Source organism: Copadichromis virginalis, linkage group LG7 (genome assembly GCF_057382275.1).
Source record: "Copadichromis virginalis isolate Kocher_CV1m ecotype Utaka linkage group LG7, C_Virginalis_male_GT1.1, whole genome shotgun sequence".
Lineage (NCBI taxonomy): Eukaryota > Metazoa > Chordata > Actinopteri > Cichliformes > Cichlidae > Copadichromis > Copadichromis virginalis.
The window spans coordinates 41,866,709-41,881,087 of record NC_140624.1 but is presented as its reverse complement, the minus strand read 5'-3'; the positions used below and the strand labels follow the sequence as shown (position 1 = coordinate 41,881,087).

General features: G+C 38.8%; 1 protein-coding gene and 1 long non-coding RNA gene across 2 annotated transcripts; one reads left to right on the top strand and one right to left on the bottom strand.

Moving 5' to 3' along the window:
• The first annotated feature begins 94 nt into the window (after positions 1–94).
• Positions 95–1,764, top strand: LOC146705665 (uncharacterized). The gene is made up of 2 exons (XR_014921391.1): positions 95–298; positions 380–1,764. It is a non-coding gene; the product is annotated as an uncharacterized LOC146705665 (long non-coding RNA).
• On the bottom strand, positions 1,441–9,353 carry swi5 (SWI5 homologous recombination repair protein). The gene is made up of 5 exons (XM_085463429.1): positions 9,158–9,353; positions 8,606–8,654; positions 8,375–8,478; positions 8,055–8,149; positions 1,441–1,970 (listed from the first exon to the last, which is right to left on the bottom strand). The coding sequence occupies exons 1-5, from the start codon at positions 9,250–9,252 to the stop codon at positions 1,906–1,908; spliced, it is 408 nt and encodes a 135-aa protein (XP_085319555.1). The 5' UTR covers positions 9,253–9,353; the 3' UTR covers positions 1,441–1,905.
• Positions 9,354–14,379: the final 5,026 nt, after the last annotated feature.

Below are 14,379 nucleotides of genomic sequence, written 5' to 3'. Positions count from 1 at the left end.
CTGGCTTCATTGTAGCCGATAAGCTCACTAGCAGGCGTAATTCAAATGACCTTATAATTTTCTTACTTGCGCCCGCCCACTGCCGTCAGCGTCAAATCAGTGAATCAGGAATAAGAGTTGACGGACGGGTGCAACAGCCAATCAAGAACATGAATGTACATCTTTTTCTACGTCACATCCAGCAGGAGGCGGGTGTTTGCGGTTCAGGAAATGCGGTGTGGCCCAGCAAGCTCAGTTAACGAGGCCAGCACGCGCAGCAGTTTCAACGTGGTTGTGACAAGGCCCTGATGCAAAATGAGTACGCCTCTTTATGCCATTCACTCATTACTCTGCTGCGACCTGCTAGAAATTTTCTTTAAGCCTATGTATGTCAACACAGGAGCTCCCGGAGGACTGTGGAATTAGGAAGGGCAGGTTTTCGAACAATAGCGACAGGATTAACCCGTCCTGTGTTCCAGAGAGGACTCGGATCTACTATAACATCTGTAACTTGCCATTTTTCAGTACAAAGGCTAGGTTGATTGAAAATAACATTAAGTTATTTGAACTCCTCGTAGATGTCACATACATTCTTAAATGTACGACTGCTGAGCCAGACAGAACTGCTCTCAAGTGTTGCAATAAAACTTTGGCACCAAACAATTTCTATACTACATGTTGGCTCATGAATAATTGTGAATAATTGTTTTTGCTTTACGGACTGCTGCAACTTCAAGCCAAGAAATGTCCTGTTGTCTACATTTACAGAACACAAGGACGTTGACATTTTACACAGTGCTTATACTAGCAACGTGACATCTCTTGAATTGCACTGCATAACCAGGGTGGATTACAAAAAGTCTACGATAGCAGGCCGTTGAGAGCCACTGGTGCAGGTCAACAAAGGACGCGCTCCCAGTGGTCCCGGAGAGATCTGACAAGGAGAGACTTGTTTGGAAATTCTTGCAAAAAACATGTTAAGTGTAACCTTGGGTCAAATAGTGGACTCGATCTGTGGTAATACCAAGGAGTCACAAAAAGGTGATAAGTTTTACAACACAATTATCATACTGCTATCCCATACACACTAGTGTTTGAGATCTTAGCTGAATGATAAAGAGATGCAATTATCAGGGCAAGAAAATTTGACCAGCTTCGACCTGCCAGTGATAGATTTCCATTCAGTTTCACAAGCAGATACAGATGCCAATAAAGTTAATGAGAGTATCACAGGCGTTGTCAAACTCTTGATAGCAGATGACACTTATCACTGATTCTTAGATTGTATTATGCATGCTATGCTTTTTTTCGGTACATCAAGTCCACCAGAGCTTTTGTTTTTCAGAAGTTCAAGTGCTGACAGACAGGAAACTATAAATATCTGTGAAAGTTGCCCAGTACCCTTTCTTAAATTAGGTGAAGGATGTGAATTGAAACAAAAAGACGGTGTATCTTTATAAATTGTGATATTTAAGCATCTCATTTATTAAATTCATGTCACTTACTGGTAGTACAGTTTAACACTCCAGTATTCTTATCTTTTCTGTAAATAACAAACCAAACAAGCAAAGTTAGAAAACGACTGCCATTTGAGTAGCCAGTACAGACAGGCCTTTACTTTAGTTCTATTTAGGTAAGCTCAAACATTTAAATTAACCCTCAGCAGCATTTACATCCTTGTACACACAGACAGATCTTGAAAGACTGGAATGAACCCACTGAAAGGTTTGAATAGCTAGACTATTTTAAATACCATGCCAGCATAATGGAAAAATCCCAGTGTCCTTTCATTATCAAAATTGTTAACCAAGAAAAAAGGGGACATCAAATCTATTAATAAGTTTGTGGTCTTTAACTTTTTTTTCCTGCAGTTTTCTTTGTCAGAAGAACCGTCCTCACCATTTTATTTTCATTTTCTCTTTTTGTTCAGTCATCCAGTTCCAAACCAAAGTGAGCGTAGAGATCTCGTGTGGTGGTCCCTCTCAGAGCAGCTGCAAGACAGGTTACAGGGTCAACTCCCTCTAGCCTACATTTCAAACAAACCACAAAACACTGAACAGGCCAAGAGTACAGCACCGAATAATTAATCAGGCTAAAGACGAGGCTTGCACTTGGTAAAAGGGGTATGAACAGAAGTATTTAAAGGATATTGATAATCTACATTGTGTTTTATTACCAATATTTTAAAGATTTCCAGTTACTTAGCCCCGCTAGCTGAATCTTGGGGTCGTTAGTATTCTACAGAATCAAACTATGCTGAATTATGTCGGGTCCAGCCTGATAGATAAGTGCTTGGCAAAGAAAGGCAACTAACAAATATTAGACTTTTTATATGCCCTAACTGCCAAGGTCAGTACGAATCTGTTTATCCAACAGTCAAAAAATGAAAACACACACACGGCAAAAAAACCTGCAAATACTTTTTAATAAATTACCTATTAATATTGTTTCAAAGTGTTTTGTTAGTAAAAATGAAGTGAGAATGCTTTCAGGTAGATAAATTAAACTATGCAAAGTGGAATAAAAAAGTACAATCAACATTTGGCCTCACTATTCTTTTTTTGTCTTTAAAACAGAATCAGTCAATACACATGGCATTTAGGTTACTACAGTGACCTTGGAGCACTATGCATAGTTCTTTCAGTCTCAGGTGTTTCTGCCTCTTTATATAATCTAAGACCACCTGTGTGATGTTGACACCACAGTCGTGTGCTACAAAGCAAGCTCAACATAGCCAAGCTCTGATATGTCAGCTGACTTTTCTTTTTAAGGATCAGTTCAGTGCCGCCTATTTCAACAGAGACATCGGGACAGGAGAACAGCAGACAGAGGTCTATAAAGAAAAAGCTGTAAAAGTAGAAGAGTGATAGGTAACAATGCTAGGAGACAAAATGTTACTACACCTTTTACCATTTACTTTTTACATGAACACTCCACATTACAACATCAAAACGGATCCATTTAAAACAACGACAACAACGCATTTATGTCAGACACAATCCCATAACACGATGAAGAAGTTGTGGAAACCACTTTAGATTTTAGCTGGTCACAGTGAAGTTGATTTTCCTTAGTTGATATTCTCCTTGATAACTAGCCTACAAGTAGAGTGATATATTATCTGACCTATGTTGTGCGTATTTCCTGTAATTCCAGCAGTGTAAAACAGACTTGGTAGAAGATTAGGTTCAAGCATAAAACATGTAAACATTTTCTACATCACCAATTGAATGCATGCAAATTCCTGTGACCATGCAGCGCATGTTGCACTGCTGTAACTTTGCTGTGTGACTTTACTGCAGGCTTCCTTTGGAGGTATTAGTACAGTATAAACATATTCCTTAAGCAGAGAATCTAAAATCAAATTTGGAGCATGTTGTCTTGAAAAGAATCAGTTGAGATGTGGTGCCTACAGCAGATTTTAAATGGAATATAACTCTGAATCAGGTTATGTGTTTAGTTACTATGGTGACCTAACGCGGTAAAAGAGAGCCACCTTTATGGCTTTAGGCTTGTTACAACTCGCTAACTCATTTGTGCTTCACAGTACACCCCTCAGGGCTCAGTGGAGACAATGTTCTGTTGCAGGACTCGTTCTTATTTCAGCAACGGCTGTGGGGTGGATGCTGGATGTCACAATGAATGATAACTTTGGCACCTACCAGATCCGCCTTTAACGATACTGTATGACAGATTAAACTTAAATTCTTGGCATAGCGCCTGGTAATAATAATGATGATAATGATAATGCCAACATCTAATTTAAGCATTTACTAAGAAGGTGGAAGGAGGTTTTAGTAATTACGCATCCTGCTTGTTGTCTCTTAAGTCTCATGACATTTAATTTGAAATAAAATTTAAAAAACTCTCTCTGAATACTAAACTAATTTTGGGCTAAAGGGATAAATAAACTTTGCCATCGTTTGTTATAAGGAGTCTGTGTACCAGGAAAAATGGACAGACTAAAGTTTTGATTTAGAAAGTCTGCATGTTGAATATGTTCAAAATAATCATCTGAGAAGGTAAATGCTATATTTCCCTAATTGTGAAGCAGATAATATCAAATTAAATCCAAAATCATGCAATGGTGATGCAAACACCAAATTCGGTACAATTTGGCCCCTTGTATAATATTTTCTGATTAGCCACATGAAAATCACATTTTTCAAGAAGGCAGCCAATATGACCCATGAAAAAGTAGTTTTTGCATTTAATTGCTACATAATTTACTGATTTTCATTATCTTGTGTCAATTTCTATGTTTTGAAGCATGCAGCATTTGCTTACTTTTCTGGTATATTATTAGGCTAGTAGCGCTACTGCATGGGGTAAATGGGGCATGGAGGTAGGAGCAGTGCCTTTGTTTCAGCATTCAGCCACATCCCATGGATGAACTACTGACACTGGTCCTCACCACTATCTGTCATCTGTGACTCCCAAGAAGTTGCCTGTGCACAGCATACCCTGGTCAACAACATTGGTTCGTGGGCTAAACTAGGTGAGGGAAGCACACAGAAGATCCAGTTTATGTGATGAACTTCATTTATAGCTCTGACATTGATGGCATATAAAGTCATAGATAAACTTCTGTTTTCTCAGAGATGACGGCAATAAAACAGAGTTGTTCAAGTTGCTAGCCAACAAGGTTTGTGAATCTGACACAATCAGTAGTCCAGTGATTGCTACAAGAGGGCCTCTTGTAGCAATCACAAGTACCAAGTGCCTAGATGCTGTCTCAGCCAAGAGGTGGCTGACACTGGGGTATACGAGAGATGCAACTCTGACTAGACGTCAGTAGCTCATTCATTAACGCAAAGGGCACCAATGTGTTCATTATAGCATTGTAGACAGTGGGAAGGAAAAACTGAATTTTAACAGGAAGAAACCTCAGGCAGAACCAGGCTTAGAGAAGGGAAGCCATCTGCCGTGACCAGTTGGGAGTGATGGGAAGAAGACAGGACAAGAGACAAACTGTGGAAGCTCAGGGATCACCTGATCCAGCAATAACTATTAGCTTAATCAAAAAGAAAAGTTGTGAGCCTAATTTTATAAGTAGAGAGGGTGTCTATTTCCCAAATCCAGATTGAGAGCTGGTTTCACAGAAGAGGGGCCTGAAAGCTGAAGGCTCTGTCTCCCATTCTACTTTCAAATACCCTACGGACATAAGGACATGTGTGATGAAATTATTAAAACCTTTGTTAAACTTAGACTCCTTCTGAAGCGTCTGACGATGACCTGCATCATCTGAAGCACTTTGTCATAGTGATGTATGACTAAACAAGTTCATGAGTAAGAAGTGAGCCTTGCATGGAGAGAGAAGAGCTATTCCATCATCAAGTGCAGCCCTTAGGGACCATGCAAAGCATGCTGCCTACCAGGCAGGAATCATCTGGGGCTGGGCTAAGGCTGAGGAAGAAGTCTGTACAGTTTCATGGACCACACTCCCTATAATAGCTGCATGCTGCCAGGAACTGACCAAGTATGGATGTAAACATGAGTATAGAGGCAGATACTATCACCATGAACATTTTTGCTTTCTATGCTGTTTTTATTGCTGAAGTAGTTGTTAATAAAATGTTTGCAAAAATGTGTTGATCTACTAAAGACACAACAAAACTGACTGAACATTACTTTCAAAATAATATAATACATATGCATATATATCTTACAGCTAGGCTCTTGATAATGGGAAAAATGAATCTGAGATGTTTAAACTTGTATGTCTGATTTTCAATGATCTTGGTGTCCAATCAGCAATCTTAATTTTTCAAACAGCTAATCAAGTAATTGTGCCAAATTTGGTGCTTGTATCACAATCTGCACCATTTTTCTGTTATATTCTATGACCACCTTTTCAGCAATTTCAGAAGTGAAAACCTTAAAGTGGTGAATATATGCAAAAAAGGGAAAGATTTTAAGTAGCAACATGAACTCAGACAAACAGTCAGACAGACAGACAAATGGACATGAGACAAAGGACATTTGTCTTTAAAGGGTAATGCAGGGCATCTCCTCTTGTCTCCTCACTCCAGGGCCTGCCCACCCAACTCCTCCCTCTCAGAATAACAGCATACAGTACAACAGCAACTCATTGCGTTAAGTGTAGAGCTTTTGTGAAAGTGTGTGCTTGAGAGAAAGAAGGGAGAAGAAAGAATGACGGCACGTCTTTGTATTTGAATATATATGCACGTGTTACTGAATGCATGCATCTATAGACAGAGATTGTAATTGTGTGTCAGCCTGCGGGTGATGAGAAAGACAGCTATTGTGTCAGAGGGGAAATGCCATCTCCGTTCACTAAGAAGTCATTATCATCGTGACTCTTCACTGTACTGACAGAGAACTTGAAGAGAATGCTAATTTAACTCAGCACAGTTTTACTATGAGAGATCACCTAACTTTTCTACACAGACTGTTCATAGGTGGGAAATAAGTATATTGGTGCACTGTACATTTAAAATCACAGACTAAAATGGGAAGGGAACATCAAGATTTTATCTACAATAAAACACACACACCCTTAGGTAGTATGACATGACCGTGAATCACCAGAACTCCTTCCAGTATGAAAACTGAACTTCACCCTACTTACTCAACCTTGTGCAGCTGCAGAACAGGGATACAAAAAAACCCTTATGATTATGATAAATTACAATTACCCTTTTAGTAAAAAGGTGAAATTCCTTTTTTGGTCAGAAAACCTTTTGAACTCCACAAGAAGGGGAGAAATGTGTGGGCAGCATGCCAGTGATGTACAAGCATTATCTGATATGCAAGTTAATTAATTTAATTACTAAAAGTTAGTACCAAATTTGAAACCCATTCAATATTAGCCAATATAATCACTGAGCACAAAAACTACATGATTTTTAGTGGCTGACCTTTTAAAAAAAAAAAAAAAAGGTCAGCCACTAAAAGTCAAGTCATTTGTTTTCTAAAGAGTTTTTATAAGCAATCCCATGTGCAGCATATTATTAATTACTGCATAAGGTTTACTAAAAATACTTCTGTTTCAACAGAGAAAAAAAAAAAGCAGGCACACCCCTCTTTGCTGCCCTCCAGTGGCTGACTGAGGAGGTTAAATCTTCCATTATAATTCTTAGTTTACATTTTTTTTAATACTCTCACACTTCTCATCACAATGTACGTTTATGGTTATGCAGCAAATTAACCAACACTCATAGTTAAAATTTAATTCAAGTGGACTTCACATGTCATGGTTGTAAAGAAGGTGTAGTGGATAGAAAGATCCACACACCCCTGCTAAAATGCCCAGTTTTAGTGATGTTTAAAAACAAAAAAACAAAAACAATGACCTAAACAAAAGAATGACTTTAACATTTTTTGAAAGACCCAGCCAGACCTCAGACCCGAATGCAACCGAGTCTGTGGAGTGACCTGATAAGGGCTGTGCATAAGATAGCCTCATAATCTGACAGATTTTCCACAGAGTAGGAAAATATTGGTAAGTTTAGATGTGCCACCCTAAACGCCAGAATGCTCTATTAAAATTAAAGGTGTGATTAAGGGAACATGTCCATGACCCATCATCTAAAAAAAATAAAGGTACTACTGCATTCATCCCTATATAAATATCAGTTTAGTCCATTAGATGATTGCCAGGTAACATTTGTGGAAATACAATTGATGTTACTGTTGTGAAATTAAATTGAAATGGTGGTTTTATAACGTTGTTGTGATGCATCAATGTTAAAAATGGGTCACTTAAGCCTGTTGATAGGTAAGTGGCTGTTAGGCAACATGATGATGTATTAGTACCTCAGATAGATAAGAAGTGTCATGGGACAAACAGAGAGAAATTTGGTGTATTATAATAAGATAGTGTTAGTGACTGATAAACATTTTCATCACTTGAAGAAAATACTATGCCCAGTGTTTACAAGAGTTGATGCTCAGGGGGAATGTTAATTACTGAATCACAGTAATATTCACATCAGCAGTTATAACATCATTAATAATATACCTTTATAATTTTAATTTACCAAGCTTCACTTATTACTACATACATTGAATGCTACTTAAAGCTTGAACTGAAATTTCTTTTTCTCTCTTACCTATACGACCCAGGAGTGACTGCCCAATGTCTTTGATGTCGTTGTATTCATGCAACTTATCAATATGATGCTCCAGCTCCTCTACTCTATAGCCCCTAAAAACATATACGCACGCATGGTCTCAGCAGATTTATGCAAAAGGTCATATGCAGGCAAAGGCACAAAATTATAAACATCTAAAAAAGATAAACTGCTATGTGCAGGTGGACGATTAAATCTGAGTTCTGTTCATCTAATAATTCAATGAACCATCACTACCCATAGCATTCAAGTTGGACCTCAAGACAGAAATACAGCAAGAACAACACAGCTGTACTTACTCAGCCTCCAGCTGTGCTATCTCTGTATCCAGCTGCTCTCTTCTCCTCTCTAGCTCCTCCACCTCCTCTGCAGGGCTGACTTTAGCACTCTCAAGTACTTGAAGCTGTGACAATCATAACAGAATAAGGCATGTGTGGCATGCTATGGGTGATTGTTTGTTTGTGTGTTTGTGTGTGTGTGTGTGTGTGTGTGTGTGTGTGTGTGAAAAAGAAGACAGGAAAGCTACTTACAGGTGACTTGAAGTGGGAATGTATTTTCTTAAACTTTGATAATGGAGTTCTACAAAAAGAAGGAATGAATTAATGATGAAAAAATATGGATACAATTAGATGCAATTATGTTAAGCCAACAACAGCAACAATAGCTTAGTTGCAGTAAAGGTACTCAAGATCGGACAATTGTTTAAGTACACAATAAACACATTATGTCACTTGTAAACTTCATCTTAAAACATTAAACTTGGAGCTTTGGCTAGGTGACAGGAATTATATTTTACGATATGGCTAAAAATATAATACCTGCGAGTAAATTGCCTGTTTTTCTTTTACAGAAGCTTGCTGTTATTTTACAAATTATTTTATTTGATGTGTTAAGCAAAAAAGAAAAAGAAAAGAAAAAAAGAAAGAAAACAACACGTAAAGTTTACATGTAAATCAAGCCTCAAAACGTGAACAGAATAAACGAAGCACCCAGATGAACCGCTCGGCTGCAAATACAAGTTGCTCTGTAGTTGGTGGCTGGCGTTAACGCTAACAACAATGGTAAGCTATCCTCACAGTTACCTTTTTAGCTGTCCTTTCTTTGAGTCATTTCCCTCCGGTGTCGAAACTGGGCAGTGACTTTCACAAATAGTTTCAACGGACTGCTCCGTGTTCATATTGCCTTAAGGAATTATATGTGTTAGTGTTGGTTTAATACAACATCGGACAGCTGAACACGGAAAAGGAAGTTTGCAGTTCGCGGCTAATGGTAAACAGATTGATAGCGTAATTTGATTGGTTGTTGAAAACGAGAGGCGGGATTTAGAGACTATTGGTCAACCCAGAGTTAACTCAAAGTCCTCACAGTTTCAGGTGATTTGTTGGGGTAATACCTTATATTTTATTGTTAATGACTGTCCACAGATACTGACGTGTTTAAGTATTTATAATTACATTGTTGCATTCTATACATTATTGTTTCATTTGACGTAAACTCCGCCTGGCAACCAAGGGGACACTGGACTCAGTTCATTTTGCAATTTCCTGTTTCATTGCAAAACAAACAAACAAGCAACAACAAAACATTAAAACAGGTCGTTGAACCAGTGTGCATATATGACCCTAAACACACAGTATGCTCAAATTTGTTTGCAATGTAATGTAATGTGGCTGTATTTCGAAAATGTTAAAATAATAACTCCCTGTATCTCGCAAAAAACACATTTTTGCACGCCTTTTTAAACTGATCCATGCTTAGACATTACTTTATCGGTTTCAAGTGCAAGTTACAAGTGATTATGACCTTTTTTTTTTTAGTCCAAAAGAGACTTAAAACAGGTCCACGTGCTCCAAAATCAGTCCGCTCCTCAGCCACCCTGCTCCAATTATTGCACCAATAACTTGCTGTTACTGTAACGACATTTTCATTAACAAATTGTATGACTTTATTTTACTTGTAGTTGTACAAGTATGTCAATAGAGTTCACCTGAGGGGTGCATAGTGAGTGACCAGGGCCAGTCCATAGTGACCCCATTGTGTATATTTTTAGAATTTCTTTTTTTATTGACTCTTTTTTTAAATATACATTCTCTTTGAGCTTTATATATATTCTAAAATGATATAGTCATTGGAGTAAAACAGTAGTTAATTAATGTTTCCAGTCACACGTCCAGCACAGATGCCACCACTATGTCTAAAAGGTTCGAAGAATAGTTTCCTTGAAACGCATTGGGCAGTTAATTTTCTCAAGTGGCCACATGAGAAACTGGGACTGTTGTGGCGGGCTGCACAATGGTGCTAAAATCAAAAACTTCAGCTGATTGTTGGGCCCTTCACAACAGTCCCAATCTCTCAAGTTCCCCCTTGAGAAAGTTAATTGTCCACCCCTGCTTTATGACCAAAAAATATTAATATTGCAACGATCCAATGTCTGCACTCACCATCAGATGGCGCTAAAGTACTGCTTAAGTTGACTCCATTATTTCCCTCTTTATCTCATCTCTCACTTGATTTCCTTTCACAGCACTTACAGGCTCTCTTTCATCCCCCTCGTCCCCTCCCATCCCCTGTCTGAAACAACCCACACACGTCTTGACTGAAAAGAATATTGCATAATCAGAGAGATATGCTGTGGCATATATTCATGGACTAATCTAAATAGAGTTTACTCTAGACGGCTCACCAAACAAGCTGCCTCTCAGATAGATTCAAAGCCACCAGAACTCTAAATCTAAATCTGTGGTAGATTATCAAAGCAAAAGGTCACGTTCAATCCAAAAACACACGCACACACAGACACACACTTTTCACCACATATTTGGGCCAGACTTTTTCCAGTTCAGTTCACTGGGTTAGTACAAAAGGACGAGGGATACATTAAAGGATTTAACTCTTAAAAAAACAAAACAAAAAAAAACATCAAATAGAAAAAGTCTTCACAGAGACAAAAAAGCAGGTGAAGCAGGAAGAGAAAGACAGACAAATTGTGTATCTAGGGGGAGCTGATGTTGGGGTGTGGTGGACATAAAATCCAGTCCATTTTGTGTTATGTCCTCGGGATTCATTGCTTATTTATTGGTTGTTATACAGAAACAGAGAGCATGGGGAATGAAAAATTCAGACAGGAGGAATGCCCTTTCCTCCTTTCAGAAATTGCAATATTACACACACTGGGCAGTAATGGCTCCAGCATGCAGTCATGTCTGCGTGTGGGAAAGAGAGATTTATGGAGGATGTCTATTTCTGCCTATCTCTGACACAGCAGTAAAAATCAGAGAGTGATGTGTGTTTCTGTTCCCGACAAGATCATTTATCTCCAAGTCTAAGTTTTGTTAATTTAAGGGAATATATACAAATTACTGCATTAATGATAAATTGCTTGGATTTCATAGCAAGATAACAGTGGTAATGCCAGTGTATGTCTGTATGTTATAATTATACTTTGAGCAAAGTGTTTCATCAATTCATGGTTGGTTTTAAATGTAGGTTGTATTTCTAGCAGCCAGTGTGATGTCCACATTGGTAGCAGAGAGTCTTAGGGATGAAAATCCATCCATCCATCCATTCGCTTCCGCTTATCCTTTTCAGGGTCGCGGGGGGCGCTGGAGCCTATCCCAGCTGTCATAGGGCGAGAGGCAGGGTACACCCTGGACAGGTTGCCAGTCTGTCGCAGGGCTAACACACAAGGACAGACAACCATTCACACTCACATTGACTCGCACATTCACACCTAGTGGCAATTTGGATTATCCAATTAACCTATCCCCACAAGCTGCATGAAAATATAAAGGAATATTTACAAGAAATAATACCTTATGAGCAACCAGCTGTGCAATATTTGGTTACAGTTGCCACATTTGGTCATAGTGTCGATGTTTAAAACCAAAGAAAACATCTAAACTAGCTCAGGCAGGCAACTTGTACTGCACTGTATCATAAAAACGAATATGCCAGACTCTCCTCTCATCATGTACCAAATGCACCCTCCCAAATTGGCAGTGTAATGAAGCTGCAGAACTTCTCATCTCTCCCTCTGACACCATGCAGCGATGCAAGGGGTGCTGTTTCACTCCCTCAACCAACCCAGCATCCACCTGTGAGCACTGGGGTGGAGGGATATTTATTCATCTGTTTCTATGTGCATCTTATTTGTGGGGAGTGATGAGCTCAGTGCCTGGACACCAAACTCGAAGTGTAACCTATTGCTGTAATAAATCAACCATTTCAAATGTGAGTTGTTGGACCGAAGTGCACCTACACACTTCAAGAATACTGATGTGTGTGTGTGAATTTTATTGGAGACATACATGGGTGCATCATTTGATGCCGGCAGCTCCAACAGACTCTAACTAACTGCTTTCTTTCTAACTTTTTTCTGTCTAAATCTCATTTTCTTCAATCCAATATTTTCTTCAATCCTATAAGATACATAGAAGAAAGCATAGTGGAACAGGCCCCAAGAAAAGGAAGTATAAAAAAGGTCTGCCTGGAGAAGAAAAAGGAAATAGGAAGGTGAAGTGCAAGGAACATGACAGTTTGGGCAATGAGGAGGAAAAAGAGAAAAGGCAAGAAGCTTTGGGTTGGAATATTAGCTGGAAAATTTCCTATCTATCCTGTTCATAATTCATGGATTCCCAGCTCCTCCTGCTGGGGAATTAGGGTCAGGGACCGTAACATAGGCACAGAGTAAGAGAAATCTGCAGATATTCACTGGACAGACAGAGTACGTTAGAGTGAGCATACTGCTCCTGGTTGAAGTGGATGATGCAAAGCACACTATAAAACATCAATAAACTTTGAAAGGCCGTGCTACTTACGCTGCAGGTGATTATTCCTCTAAATAATTCATATAGCTTGCACAACCTCTCATTTACACAAATATAGCACAAGTACAGATGTAAATAAATAGCCTGAAGGGATCCATTCAAAAATAGATTTTTGGTATTTGATTAGAATACATCTTAGAGGCAGCTTGCAGAAGGAGTGAAATCTGTTTATATTTAGCTTTTCAGACCATCATCCGTGCCTTTGTTGATTTCACTTTTGACAGAGCTGGGCTCATAGCTGATCTGTAATTATTCTTCCTTTCCATAAGCAGTAATGCTGACATGAAAATGAGATCAAATTTGATCAGACTCTAGCCTTTTTCCCTCTAGAAAATGTAAATGTATAACAAACCAACATAAATACACCATCATTGAACCTTTGCAAATCAAGCTTTTTGCTATCCAGCTGCCGTGCAACTTATGGTCCACTATTGTCTCTGTTGGTGCTAGTATCACTACATATAAATTATGCTGACTGTAAAGAGAAAAAAACACATCTCCTGCTAGTTTGTCTTGTGGGTGGAATGCTAGTGTGACAGTAATTCCCTGTTACAGTGCTGGCAATTCATGTAGAAATAAGTAGGAGTTTGAATATATATCCACATCAAAGGGAATCCATCACAATCTGAAAGGTTTTTCATGTCTGAAGCAGTTCTGTTGTGTTAATGCCATCACAAAATAGCTATTCATGTTTGAGCCAGGGAGCTCTGGATTGGAAATCAGCTATTCTACGGCTCCATCTGTCTGTGTGTTCTGTGGTATGTGCTATTTTTCATTCATGTCCTCTGACTCATCCTTCTAATAACTACCCCTATTTCCTCTCTGAAATAGTTTTCAGTTGTTTTCCCGTTGTATGATTACTTGCCATGCCTCTCTGACTCATTCAGTTTATTGCCCAAATAAAGATTTGCATTTTCTTTTTTGTATCATTTAGCCTACATGTCTGAATGGTTTTTCATTAATCATCATCTCCTAGCCTCTAACTGTTTCTTTTTCATCTGACTGCTCCTGATTCTTGCTTGTTACCCTTCCCGTTAAGTTGTGTTTGCTGTCATGGCTTTCACCTTGTTGCCTAAGGGCAGACAGAACCTGTATATAAACAGACTTTATTGCTCCTGCTGTAGTCCAAGCCTCAGCAGGAATCACTGCTTTCTTATGTTATTGTTTGATCTGTTGCTGCATAGCTGAAATTGATATTGAAAAACAATATTAGTAAGTTCAGTGGTTCACCTTTAGATATATTTACACATGTAAGCTTTACCTGTTTACCTGTTTGCTGTGGTGTCCCCCAGGGATCTGTGCTGGGCCCTACCCTTTTCTCATTATACTTGCTTCCTTTAAGTGCCATCTTTGAGAAATACCATATTGCTTATCACTATTATGCAGATGATATCCAGCTCTATTTTGAGCTAAACGACGATCTTGCTCTGTCTCTGAATAGCCTCCGAGAATGCATGTCTGAGGCCAAGAAGTGGTTG